Source organism: Alligator sinensis, unplaced genomic scaffold, assembly GCF_000455745.1.
Source record: "Alligator sinensis unplaced genomic scaffold, ASM45574v1 scaffold1659_1, whole genome shotgun sequence".
Lineage (NCBI taxonomy): Eukaryota > Metazoa > Chordata > Crocodylia > Alligatoridae > Alligator > Alligator sinensis.
The window spans coordinates 166,303-179,901 of NW_005843290.1; the positions used below are offsets into that span (position 1 = coordinate 166,303).

Genomic DNA, 13,599 nt, shown 5'->3' on the forward strand with positions numbered 1-13,599 from the left:
TCAGACCAGCTGATTCTTCAGGCCCCTCCTTACGCAGTATTCGAAAGGGACCTGCTGGTTCTCAAATGCCGTGGGCGGAAAGACAGAAGCATGTCTAAGCTCAGGTATTATAAAGATGGAGCAGGCATTACATCGCGCAGTGTAAATTCAGAGCTGTCTATTCCAGAAGCAAGTACAAGTGACAGTGGCACATATCAATGCAAAGGACAAATGGACAGTGCTGACTTTCCTTCCGTAATCACGTCTTCTGAGGTGCCCATTTTTGTCCAAGGTAAGGGACTGTTGTGAGGGACATGTTGGGACAGAGATGGGTCATTCACAGCTCAGTTCAGGAGGCCACTGACTCCCTGCAAGAGAAATGTTTGCTTTAGTCTGGATGGCATCAGGGGTGCCATAATTCACCTAAGTGCCTTTTGTTTAATTCCATCCTGCTGCTGGTCTCATGGGGGTGCAACCAGAGCTAGAGCTGATGTCAGTGTTGGATGCACAGAGCTCGGTGTGGTAATAAAGGGACTCCATTTAGACTGCAGCAACTCGGATCTTTATTTAAGTGCCATGTGCTCGGTGCTGCTGCTTGAAGACAGGAGGTGCAGTGTGTGCTCAGAGCTGTTGTGTAGTTCCCCAAGCATATGAAGTGTCTTGAAAGTTTCCTGATGTCACCCTCCACATCATCCCTGCAGCAATTCCTGTTCCCATTACCGTTGCCCGAACAGCTGTATTTCAGACATGGTCAGGGCTGAGCCATAGAAGGAAAGACAAGAATTCCCCTCTATATAAAGCATGTTTATTCAGAGTAACAGTGCATTAACAAGCAGTGGGTTAGTGACCTGAACTAGCAGATGTCTTATTCTAAGGATGTTCATCAGATGGCCCTTAGGCGCCACATTCAAATTTACACGTGCTCCAGGGGGGTGGTGCACGCATGGGGCGGGGGCTTTAATTAGAGCAGCTCCAAAGGTTGCTCTAATTAAAGCACTTTAGCATCTTGTGTATCAGCATCTCCACACTTCAAAATGGTGTTCAATGAATCATAGAAAGTTAGGGTTGAAAGGGACCTCAGGATATCATCTAGTTCAAACCCCTGCTCAAAGCAGGCTAGCCCCAACTAGATCATTGCAGCCAAAGTTTTGTCTAGCCAGGTTTTGAAAACCCCCGAGGATGGGGGTTTTCAAAACCACCTCTCTGGGTAACCTGTTCCAGTGTTTTACTGCCCTCCTAGTGAGAAAATTTTTCCTAACATCAAACTTAAACTTCCCTTGCTGCAACTTGAGCCCATTGCTCTTTGTTCTGTTGTCTGCCCCTGCTGAGCACAGGCCAGCCCAGCTCCATCCTCTTTTGAAACCTCCTTCAGGTAGTTGAAGGCTTGTATTAAGTCTCCTCAGTCTCCCTTTCTCTGGACTAAATATACGCAGATCCCCCAGTCTTTCCTCACAAGTCATGTTCCCCAGCACCCTCACCATTTTTGTTGCCCTCCACTGAACTCTCTCCAATTTGTCCATATCTTTTTTGTAGTGGGGCACCCAAAACTGAACACAAGACTCCAGATGTGTCCTCACATAGAGGGGAAGAATCACTTCCCTTGACCTACTGGCAACACACTTACCAATGCAGCCCAGGATGCCGTTCACCTTCTTGGCAACATGGGCATCCTGCTGGCTCACATGCAGCTTCTTGTCTGTCCACTGTCACCCCCAGGTCCTTTTCTGCAGAGCCACTGCCCAGCCCGTCAACCCCCAGCCTGCACCGGTGCATGGGATTGTTCTGTCCTAAGTGCAGGACTTTGCACTTGTCCTTGTTGAACCTCATGAGATTTCTTTTGGCCCAATCCTCCAATTTGTCTAGGTCACTCTGAATCCTAGCCCTACCCTCCAACATATCTACTCCTCCCCTCAGCTTGGTGTCATCTGCAAACTTGCTGAGTGTCCGCTCTGTGCCATCTTCCAGGTCATTGATGAAGATATTGAACAAAACTGGCCCCAGGACTGACCCTGGGGCCCTCCACTTGGTACCAGCTGCCAACTAGACATCAAGCCATTGATTACTACTCTCTGAGTCCGATGCTCCAGCCAATTTTCTACCCAGCTTACAGTCCATTCATCCAGCCCAGACTTCCTTCGCTTGCCTGGGAGAATGTTGTGGGAGACCATATCAAAAGCCTTTCTAAAATCAAGGTGCACTGCATCCACTGGTCTCCCCACATCCACAGAGCCAGTCACCTCATCATAAAAGGCAATCAGGTTGGTCAGGCATGACTTGCCCCTGGTGAATCCATGCTGACCTGGTGATCCAGGTTCCTGATCACCTTTTTCTCTTCCAAGTGCTTGCAAATGGATTCTTTGAGGATCTGCTCCATGATTTCTCCAGGGACTGAGGTGAGGCTGACTGGTCTGTAGTTCCCTGGATCCTCCTTTTTCCCTTTCTTAAATATGGGCACTATATTTGCCCTTTCCCAATCATCTGGGACCTCTCCTGATCACCCTCATTTTTAAAAAATGACAGCCAGCTCTGCAGTCACATCAGCTAACTCCCTCAGCACCCTCGGGAGCATCCCATCCAGCCCCATGGACTGGTACACATCCAGCTTTTCTAAATAGTCCCTAACCTGTTCCTTCACCACTGGGGGCTGCTCGCCTCCTCCCCAAACTGTGCTGCCCAGTGCAGTAGCCTGAGAGCTGCCCTTGCCTGTGAAGATGGAGGCAAAAAAGGCATTGAACACTTCAGCCTTTTCCACATCCTCTGTCACAAGGTTACCTCCTCCATTTGGTAAGGGACCCACACTTTCCCTGATCCTCCCCTTGCTACTGACATACTTGTAGAAATCCTTCTTGTTGCCCTTCACATCCCTTGCTTGCTGCAACTCCAATAGCGCTTTGGCCTTCCTGACTTCATCCCTGCATGCCCGAGCAATGCTTATGGTCTTCCCTAGTTATTTTGGCAAGTTTCCACTTTTTATAAGCTTCTGTTTTGTGATTCAGTGTACTGAAGAGCATGGACACCTTGTGCATCCCGAGGCTGGGGGGAGCACGGCGACTGCTTGCAGGCGGCGGCAACAGTGAGCAGGGACCTCCCGCAGGCGGCCACAGCAGTCTCAGCAGTGGGGGGCGGCAAGCACCAAGTGGTGATTGGTGACCGCCCGCAGACGCCTCCGGCAGCATCGGTGGTGAGGGGCAGGGGGGCAAGCAGTGACTGTCTGCAGTCGCTACTGGTAGCGTTGGCAGCAGCCAATCTTTGGGGGTGCACACGCACCCGCATGCACCCCTTATGCATCGCCAATGCTGAAGAGTTCCCTGCTAAGCCAAGCTGTTCTCCTGCCATATTTGCTCGTTGAGATGGTTTGTTCCTGCGCCCTCAGTAAGGTGACACTGAAGTACAGCCAGCTCTCCTGCACTCCTCTCCCCCTCCGTCTGGCTTCCCAGGGAAGCTTTAATTCAAGCGCTCCCGCCACCATTTTGAAGTGTGGGGATGCTGATACACAAGATGTGGGAGGCTGCTGGGGCGCGGTAATCATTACGCTCCAGCAGATTTGATTAATTGAGCAGTCGGAGCACCCTTCATGCTCATGTACAGGCACCCCATGGGACAGCATGTCATTATGATGGTCTTGAAGGGATCCAACCATGCTCTCTACACCCTTACCTCTTATTAGTTGAGGCATAAATGTTCTTTAATATAATTTCTAGTGGTTTAAACCCTTACTTTCACTCACTCCCACTTATGCTTCACTCCCACTCATAGAACAAATGTTGCATCTATTTCCACCTGGCAATAGGGTTAAAACCATGAGCTTAGCCTTAATCATCAATCACCCGCTTTCACCTACTCAGGTTTTGCCCTATGATGGAAAGGTAAAATCAGAGTCAGGCCCCTTATGTCCAGTTGCTGGAGCAGGAACCTCACAGGCCTGGAGGCAGAGGCAGGCAAAGAAAATGGGGCGGACAATAGCATGGTAACAACAGAAGGAGTGACCCTCCCACCCTCCCACCTTCCCATCACAAGGGCCTCCTGCAGAAGAGTGCACAGTAAAATTGTGAGGTTCCTTATGTGGGGACGTGGGCCGACAGGTAAGTATTGGAGCCGGCCCTGGAACATTGCCCTCTCCTCACAACAGCAACCCAGCCCCACACCCAGCCCCAGCCCCACACGTCACACGGAGCCGACGAGGGGGCAGAGCTGCCTGGCGGCTCTGGTATGCTCTGCCCTTCCAGCAGCCAGAGCCCTGCCTCCCCTTGCCCCGGCTTAGTTGGACATCCACAAGAGCAACACATTTCACTTTGAGTACAGAGGCTCGCTGTGCTGTTCGGCGGCTTGTGGAGCAGAGGTTTGCAATGAGGGGAGAGACTCCCTTGACTCCTGGGACTCTCCTGAGCCTGCCCATGGACTCTGAGACTGAACGCTGTGGGGTGACCCAGTCTGGTGTCTTTCTAGAGCTGTTTTCAACACCCGAGCTGAGGGTGGCCGGCTCAGCTGAAGCCATAGAAGGAAACCCACTGACCCTGCAGTGTGTCACGCAGCCCAACCCCCTGAAATCAGGCCTACAGCTTCAGTACTCCTTCTACAAGAACAGCACGATCCTGAGAGAGCCAACGAGCTCCCCTGAGTACCCGATCCCAGACGCGGGGCTGGCGGACTCGGGACCCTACTCCTGTGTGGTGCAGGCGGTGACCTCAAGTGATGAGAAATGGAGCCTGAAGCTAGACGTCGAGGTTAAACGTGAGTGTCTGATGGGGATTGTGGGGCAGGGTCTGAGGATTTCCCCAATACCTGACATGGGAAGAAAGGCCCAAGGGATCTGTGCTGAGCTCTGAGCTCATGAGATCCTGCTGAGCTGGTGTAATTGTGGTGACCATAGGTTGAGCATGTTTGTGAATCTGGACCATTCTTGTTATGGTAAAACCTTGGCAAGGAACATGTGTCCAGTCAAGGCTTGGAGGCGCCAGAGCAAGGGGACAGGTCAAAGGATCACGTTTCATGAACTTGGTGTTGTAGGGGGAGGGAATAGGCAGAGCAGGACGGGCAGGGACATGGCCCAGTCTTGCCTCTATTGGACTTTGTTTTAAAATTTCATCACAAATGTTTTTGCTTGAGAATTGTCACAAAAAATCTGAAACAAAATACAAAAAATATCTGTTTTCTTCTAATGTTTCTATGAACACAATAAGTATCACTATCGTGGCCAGCATTCGGGCAGAGCTGGTGCTGCAGAAAGCAGCAGGGTTCAGGAGTGGTCACTCCAGTGCCATGAAACTTTAGAGGTGCTCACAGGTTGGATGGTTTAGCAAAACCTTGGTGTAGCGCCCACCCAGCCGAGATCCCAGCCAGGGGAAGCGCATGTCTGAGAGGAAGGCAGCAAGGTGGCAGGACATGACTGCCAAGCTGCTGAGCCGTGTGAGCCCTGCCTGCCCAGCAGGTGCAGAGTGGCCCTTTCCATGAGGAGGGTGCTCACAGTGGGGCTCTGCCTCCTACGTGGGGTGCAGGGCCAAGGCTGGTCCCATGCCCTGGAGCACAGACGTATCTGCTGTTGTGCCCCCTGCCCCCAGCCCCACTGCCTGCTGTGCTGGTCCACCTGGGCTCTGCCCCGTGGTGCTGGGGGCACAGGACCATCATTCAGGGGTGTCTCCAGGAGACCCCCCACCTCCCATAACTGACCTCCACCCAAGGCCCCGTGGTGCTGTGGGTCAGGCCCTGCATTCTGCCGTGTCCCTCTGACCTGCACATGGGACGTGTAGCCCTGACTGGGGCAGACAGGCTGAGCCCCCTGGACGTCCCTGCACCCGGGGCTGGGTCAGTGCAGCGGGTCCCACTCCCCTCTTGGTCTCCCCGCAGGAGTCCCCGTCTCCGGAGTCACCCTGAGGGTGCAGCCCCACCATGGGCAGGTGGTGGCAGGGGAGCGGCTGATGCTGAGCTGCTCCGTGGCTGCGGGCATGGGGCCTCTCGCCTTCTCCTGGCACAGGGAGGGCTCTGGCCTGGCTCTGAGGACAGAGACTCTGCGCTCACAGAGGATGGACTACGAGATCCCTGCTGCCAAGGAGAGTGATGCCGGGGAGTATTACTGCGCTGCCTCCAATGGCCACGTCCCGGTCCTGAGCCCACAGGTGACGGTCACAATGAGGGGTGAGTGAATCCCAGCTGACGGGGGGCCCGGGGCCATGTTCCTTCCCTGGAGGGGACATGAAGAGCTCCCGGCAGCCCCGGGCCCCGTGGGGTGGGTGCTGGTGGATAACGGTGCTGGGGCCCAGGCTGCTGGGAGGGGAGGCGGGAGGCTGCTCTGCGCAGGCAGTGCCATGAGGGAGGTGGCTGCAGCAGCAAGGGCCGGGGGCAGTGGGGCATCCCTGCAGGGTGTGGAGGGGCAGCACCCGCTTGTCACTGCTCTGGTACCACGTGGGTTGCTGGCAGCTAGTTCTGTGGCCATATTCTCACCCCATTGAAACCTTTCATCTTTCTGGGGACGTTTTTAATTAGAACAAATTGAAAAATGCCTTTGGGAAAAATCCCAGTTTGTGCTGGGCTTGGTCCTTCTCTCACTTCTCTATTTGTCCGTTGCAGAAGCAAAAGAGCAAAGTGAGACAGAGTTGAAAACAACGGGGGCTGAACTCAGCGGCTCAGCAGGCTCCTGCCAGCTGCTGGGTGCTGTGAGCGCCAGGAGCTCCTGAGTGTGTTTCCTTTGTGTGCCCAGGGGACAGGACGGCCCAGCTGGTTTTGGGTGTGACTCTCGGTGTCCTGTGCCTGGTCGGTGCTGCTGCAGCTGCCGTGTTGTATGCCAGGCACCGGCAGAAAGCGGGTGAGAGTCTCCCTTGACCCTGCTCCCTCTGTGCAGATCTTGCAGTGCAAGGAGCTCTGAAATTCCTGGGCCTGGCTGCTCATGTTTGAGGATCACACCCGTGTGAGCACTTACGAGCCAAGCGAGCATGAAACAGCTACAGACAGGGGTGATTCAAACTCCCCCAAGTGCCGATGGCCAGTTCAGACGCTTGTTCTCTCTGCTGTGCTGCAGCCTCAGTTGGTCTCCTACCAGCCGTGTGGGAACACCCAGGTGCAGGGATCTCGCGGGCCCTAGAGTCCCCCTGCTCTTTGTCCATGAGCTGCTCTGGAGGCTGGCACTGGAGATAAGCAGTTGAGATCGGTGGTTTGGAGCCTGATGCTAGGTTCAGGCCTGGCAGGACTGGGAGCACCTCTTCCTCTCTCACCCCAGCTGGCTCCCCCAGCCCCTGTCCTTCATGCTCACACCCTGTTGAGATCAAGTCTAATGCCCCTTTTCTCATTTGCTTTGCAGATCAGAGATTTTTCATGGTCAGGATGAGGTGAGTGCAGGCCAGGGAGCAGGCAAGCTGTTGGGGGTGGGAGGAATGAGGGGTGAGTTCAAGATTTTCTGGTATAAAGGAGATGGGTTACTGTGTGCTCAGTGCCCAGGTGAGTGCTTGGGTTGCCAGGGCTCTCGGCTCTCCTGTTACTGCCCCACTGTGTTGTGATGGACTGGAGCCAGGCCCTGCTGGTACAATGCCTAAGGCTCTGGGCTCAACTCCCCAACACCTTGCACCTTGTGCACTGTAGGGGCAAGACCCCCCAGTCAGAGCAGAGCCCCTCAGCATTGGTGCAAGAAGGGACACAAGGAGTCAGCAGGGACCAGCCAGATCTTGGCTCCTTGTCCTTCCTCAGGGATGCTGAGCCATGATGATCCTCCACCCAACACTGGTGGCAGGGCAGGGCAGGGCAGGGCAGGGCAGGCCCTGGGAAAGGCTCTGCAGGCTGAGCTCTGCCCACAGGTGCTAGGACAGCCCTGCACACTGCAGGCAGCTGCCACCATTCTCTGCAGCATCCCTGGCCGGCGGGGGGGGGCACCATGTGGGCATGGAGATTATGTTGGGGGCCTGAACATTGGGTGTGTGTGTGGCTGCTGACAGCACCCCCATGCTGCTGCCTCTGTGACCTGTTCCTTTGGCTGAGGGACAGTGACAAGGTGTGAATCTAACATTTCTGACCAGTGGAGAAGCCCCAGGAAACTGTGGAGCAACCCCTGCCTCCTAGCCTGGAAAGTGCAGGGAGGCTCAGAGCCTGCCCCATGCAAAACATGGCACTTCTGTCATGTTTAAGAGTGCTGTAACTTTATAGTGCTCTAAAAGGTGCTCTAAATGCCAGTGCAGTAGAACGTGCATGGAGTACTTCTGTACACACCCTAACAGTGTTGGGCTATCCCAGCAGTTGCCGAAGCCCAGGGAACCCTGTTCCCAAGGAGAGGCTAAGCAGGGATCCCAGCCAGTGCTGGCGATAAAGACTGCAGCAGGACTCTACTGAGGATGCTGCTGGGCAGAGGTGCCATAGTGCAGGGGCATCCCAGGGTTTTCCTGTCTGGTCACTGGTAGCAGCAGCTGCAGGTTGTTCTTTCAGGGGCGCACCTGAGCCCAGGTGCCAAGAAGAGTCACATTATTAGAGTAAGGGCAGGGCTGAGACCCAGACCCACAGACCCTGCTTCTTCCCTCCATGAGAACTGCCAGGGCTTGATTTTCACTAGTATTGAGGCTGGTTCACAGGCCCCAACTTGAGCTGCAGAGGCGACAGAAGTGTGAATGAGAATCTAGCTCTCAGCCTGTCTGTCTGCTCGTCTGTCTGTCTCTCCGGTGCCCTGCTGCAGCGTGTGTCTGTGCCATTCCCCTGCACTCGCTCTATCTTCTCCACAGGAGCAGTCCAGAGCCAGCGCAGCAGGACCCCCTCACCCAAAGTCTGCCTTCCCTGGCTGCTACGGAGCCCGATGAACCAGAGCCACCATACAAAAATAGTAAGGCCCTTGTGCATGGGGAGGCTGAGCCAAGCTGCCAGTGCTAGGCATAGGCGCCATCTCCGTGGGTACTTCAGGGCTCAAGCACCCACTGAAAAAAATTATCAGGTGCTCAGCATCTGCAGAAACACTTGCAGACATTAAAAAAAAAGTGCTTTAAGGGAAGCAATAGTGTATGACTTCAACCCAGCTCTGCAGCATCTGTAAAGATCAGGCGCTTCAGCGGGACATTTTGCCACTTTTAGTTAAAGCTGACTCAATCACCTATTAGATAAGAGTGCCAAAAAAGGCCCACTAAATTGCCTGATCTTTACAGACGCTGCAGAACTGGGTTGAAGTAACACACTGCCTCCTCCGGTCATGCACGGGGCTTGGCATGGGAACCAAGTTAAAAGTAAAGTGCCGTGGTTTTTTGTTGTTATTTTTTTTATATCTATAAGCACCCACCAACAAAAAGAAAGTCGGCGCTGGGTGCTGGTGACCAGGGTGGTGGGAGCTGCCTGAGGCCAGGCTGTTATAGGGATGTTGTCCTGCTCTGGTCATGGGACAGATGGGCTTTGGCACTTGCTGGGAGCTGGGGCCTTCCCAGCCTCCTCTGGACCAGAGCTGGGCTTTCTACATCCTCCATCCTGGCCCCATCTTCACCCCAGACCCCTTTCCCATCCAGCTGGGATCAGCCAAGGATCAGTCATTCAGCTAGTTTAGGGGCAGGGTGCCATGGTCCCCAGGCCAAGAACCACGCACCAGGTCAGCGTCACTGGGTCACTGGGTACCGAGCCAGCTGCCCTCACCCTACTTCAGCACAGGTAGGTACATCCGCACCAACTGGGAAGAGTCAACTTGTGGACCTGGCACCTCCACGCAGGCCTGTCCTGGACTGCCTCCATGATGATGCCCACCAAGCACTTCCCCTGTGATTGCCAGCTTGGCTCCTGGAAGCAGGGCATTCTGGGAGATGCCCAAAGGCTGGCGGTGCCATGGTAGAGCACCTGTTGGCTTGCACCTGAGCCTGGAGCCAGCACAGACAGAATCATCCCAGCTGCTCAGAGCTCAGCCCTGCTGAAGCTCAGTTGACCCCAGATGGCCTTGGCCAGCCTGCTGCTGCCTGGGGCTCTGTGCTGGAGCTGCCCGGGTGGCACTGCAGCGCTAGGGAGCAATGGGTGCTCAGCACAGACAGTGTCTCTGGGATCAGCAAAGATTAAATGAGACATGGTTTTTCCTTACAGTGTCCCCCCAGGAGCAGGGCAGTGGAGACGTGGTCTATTCTGTTATCAGCATTGAGGAAGGAGGCGGGGGTGAGTGGCACAGAGCTGTGTCCTGCTGGAGAGGCAGGAGGGGTTTAACACAGTGGGTGAGGGGACGCACGGGCACAGCTGGGTTTTCAGGGGAGGGGTTTGGCTCCCCTGGTCTGTGACTTTCTCGGCCAAAATTGCCAGAAGCCGCTGGCAGCTCCAGAGGTAGCAGGGAGGCAGCAGGCTGCTGGGGACACGCGCTCCTTTGGGGCGAGCTCCCTCGGCACACAGCCCCGGGTCCACGTGAGCTCCACCAGGAGAGGCAGGGCGCATCTCGCCCCCATGCTCACTTCCCTCCCAGCACCCAGATGCAGCCACTGCTGGGTGGACGGCTGTGTGAACAGCGCTGCAGACCTCCCCGCTAGACAGACAGGATGTGGGGATACCCCATGGGCAGATCACCTAAGGGGACATATGTGGCCACCCGATTCTTTTTATTGACTAATTAAAACCATCTCCATTGCACTGATCAAACTCCATGTAAACAGGATGTTCTGATTGAAAGTCGATTTTTTCTGCTCCTCTGTGGCAGTGAATGTGGGTCTCCTTAGTTAGTGATTGCCTCCTTTGCTGACTGACCCCTCGTGCAAACAGTGAAGCTGACTGTGCAAAGTGCTGCTCCAGCAAACTCAAACACAGATTGCCAGTGAGATCTGAACCTGGGCTCTAGCCATCAAGCCTTCGGCTGGGGCAGCCGGAGGCAGTTAACTTCTCTGTTGAACAGACATTACAGGAAGACCGGCAGGGAAAAGCTAAAATGCTTTTTTTCACTAACATCTCGCAGCTCTTGCTGTGTCAGTCATGACTTGTAGTTCCAGTAGCTGAGATGTGTCGTACACAAGTCAGAGGTGCCCTACCCGACAGCAGGAAAGGCTGAGCTGGGGGAAGCCCCAAGGCTTGGGTTTTGGATGCTTTTCTGAGTCTCTTGGGGCTACAAACTGTGGCTGGAAATTGCCCGTGAGGCTTCTGGCTCTCCTGGCACCTGGCTCAGCCTGGAGCATTGTGGGGACAGTGTTTGTTTCGGTATTTTAACTCTGGGCACTTCTCCCCAGGTCAGAAGTGCAGAGGCACATGCGGGCATGGAAAGACTGGGAAATGACCAGCTTTCAGCCCCTCCAAAGCCTTGATTAGGATTCAATTCCAGGAATGGGCAGCAGGCTAATAGGGAGGCTCTGCCACATGGTGACCGAACCCCTGTTGGTGCTCAGCTTGGCAGGATACGGGTCCTGGGTGCAGACAGGGCTGGCACACAGGGCAGAAGAAAGGCCGGGGCTCCCAGACCCTCAGTGTTGGGTCTCAGGCATGTTGGGAAGCTGGAGCTGGTTGGGGAGGTGCTGGTTCCAGGGACCCAAAGTGTGCAGGTTAGTGCCCAAAACTCATCCCTTTGTGTCTCTTTTACAGGCAGGCACATGGAAACCCCCCTGAGGGAGAATGTAAGTGTGACCCCCCCAGCCCTGCTGCTCCCAGCCTGCTGCTCTCATGAGGCCTCTGTCCATCTCCATGCACCTCGCTCACTGCCCCTGCGCGCTCTCCAGCAGGGAAACCTTGTCACCTATGCTGTGCTCCACAGCCCCAAGCTCTCCCCGGATTTGTCAGCTGAAACAGGGGCCTCTGCAAGGGAAGGCCGGCCCACAAATGGCATTTATGAGAACGTGCCCCACCTGTAACCTGCATGGACCCCAGCACGGCCCCTCGGTGCCTGGAGCACCTGGGCTGACCAGCAACTCTTGGCTCCCCGCTTGGCCTGTAGCAGAGCGTGCAGGGCATGAGGCTGGGACCATGGGAGCCGCTGCCCAGCCCGGTGCTTCTGAGCCGTGAAGGGACGCGGTAGTGACTGGAGGCTGCAGCTCTGTATTGGGCAGCTGCTGCCGGCGCCAGGAACAAGGACCCAATGGCTGCGGCTGAGTCACTGAGAGGGGCAGCCGGCTGAGTGAGGGGTCCTGGCCTGGGGGAGCGGGGCCAGACAGCAGCCCTGATCTGCTGTAATCCTTGGGGTGGGGCCGTGACTCTCAGGATCCCACCCCAGAGGGTGCTGGCCTGGCTGTTGTGACCACGGGATATTCAATAAAGACTGAATTTGCTGCGGAAACTGTCTCTGAGGTTCCTTTGTTGAACAAGGAGGGGATTTGTACAGCCTGATCACTGGGTCCCTGCAGGCCTGTTTCCTGCAGCCCCTCGCCCTGCAGTGCACAGGCAGGACTGCAATCACCGTGGTCACTGCTACACCACAAATCAGACATCCTCATTAGCTCTCTTAGGCAACCTTGGGTCCCTGTGGACCTGTTTCCTGCAGCCCCTTGCCCTGCACGGGGCCTCTCGCCTTCTCCTGGCACCGGGAGGGCTCTGGCCTGGCTCTGAGGACAGAGACTTTGCGCTCACGGAGGATGGACTACGAGATCCCTGCTGCCACGGAGAGCGATGCCGGGGAGTATCACTGTGCTGCCTCCAACGGCAACGACCCAGTCCTGAGCCCATGGGTGACGGTCATAGTGTGGGGTGAGTGAGTCCCAGCTGATGGGGCCGGGGCCGTCTCCCTGCCTTGGTGTGGGGGGCGCGTGAGGAGCCCCAGGCCCCGTGGGGCGGGTGCTGGTGGGATAACCGTGCTGGCTGGCCCAGGCCTGCTGGGAGGGGAGGTCGGAGGATGCTCTGTGCAGGCAGCCCCACACAATCTAGAGAAATCCCACATTGGGCTTTTCTTGCCCCTCACCTCTCACTTGTCCCCGCCTCTTTCTTGCCCTGGGCAAGTAAGAAAGCACAAGAAGAAGGTGTGAGGAGCCATGCTGGAGTGTTGTGGGTGTGATTATCCAGGTGAGCAAGAAGCAAGATGTATTTGCCAGTCTCTTTTCTTAGGCCAACTTCTCAGTTGGGAGGGATGTTAGAGAAGTTTTGGGGCACAAAATGCCCTTCCTGAGTTCTCAAAAAGCAATACAAGCTGCCTCAGCTAAATAAAAGGCGGAAGAGATTTCATAGATTTCATAGACATTAGGGCTGGAAGGGACCTCGGAAGATCATCGAGTCCAGCCCCCTGCCCAAAGGGCAGGAAGTCAGCTGGGGTCATAGGATCCCAGCAAGATGAGCATCCAGTTTCATCTTGAAGGTGTTCAATGAAGGCGCTTGAACCACCTCCGGTGGCAGGCTGTTCCAGACCTTGGGGGCTCGGACAGTAAAGAAATTCTTCCTTATGTCCAGCCTGAAACGATCTTGAAGTAGTTTGTGACCATTCGACCTCGTCATCCCTTGGGGCGCTCTGGTGAACAAACGTTCCCCCAGATGCTGGTGGTCACCCCTGATAAACTTGTAGGTGGCCATCAGATCACCCCTGAGCCTACGCTTTTTCAGGCTAAAGAGCCCCAGGGCTCTCAGCCTGTCATCGCAGGGTCTGCTTCCCTGACCTCGGATCATGCGCGTGGCTCTTCTCTGGCTCTCTCAAGCTTCTCCACATCCTTTTTGAATTGTGGGGCCCAAAACTGGACACAGTACTCCAGCTGCGGCCTCACTAAGGCCGAGTACAGGGGGAGAATGACGTCCCGGGATTTG

The 13,599-nt window shown here is 55.3% G+C and overlaps 2 protein-coding genes across 2 annotated transcripts in view; both read left to right on the forward strand.

Annotated features, from left to right (window-relative positions):
• Positions 1-12,145, forward strand: part of LOC102378754 (Fc receptor-like protein 4) — a 13,801-nt gene extending 1,656 nt beyond the window's left edge. The window contains 9 exon segments of the mRNA XM_025194728.1: positions 5-271; positions 4,426-4,710; positions 5,824-6,111; positions 6,674-6,778; positions 7,271-7,298; positions 8,673-8,770; positions 9,997-10,065; positions 11,464-11,495; positions 11,633-12,145. Of these exon segments, the coding sequence (XP_025050513.1) occupies positions 5-271; positions 4,426-4,710; positions 5,824-6,111; positions 6,674-6,778; positions 7,271-7,298; positions 8,673-8,770; positions 9,997-10,065; positions 11,464-11,495; positions 11,633-11,662 (1,202 nt within the window). The 3' untranslated portion in view covers positions 11,663-12,145.
• Positions 12,146-12,446: 301 nt separating this feature from the next.
• Positions 12,447-13,599, forward strand: part of LOC102379011 (NACHT, LRR and PYD domains-containing protein 12-like) — a 44,038-nt gene continuing 42,885 nt past the window's right edge. The window contains exon 1 of the mRNA XM_025194729.1: positions 12,447-12,558. Within this exon, the coding sequence (XP_025050514.1) occupies positions 12,447-12,558 (112 nt within the window). The remainder of the gene's footprint in view (positions 12,559-13,599) is intronic.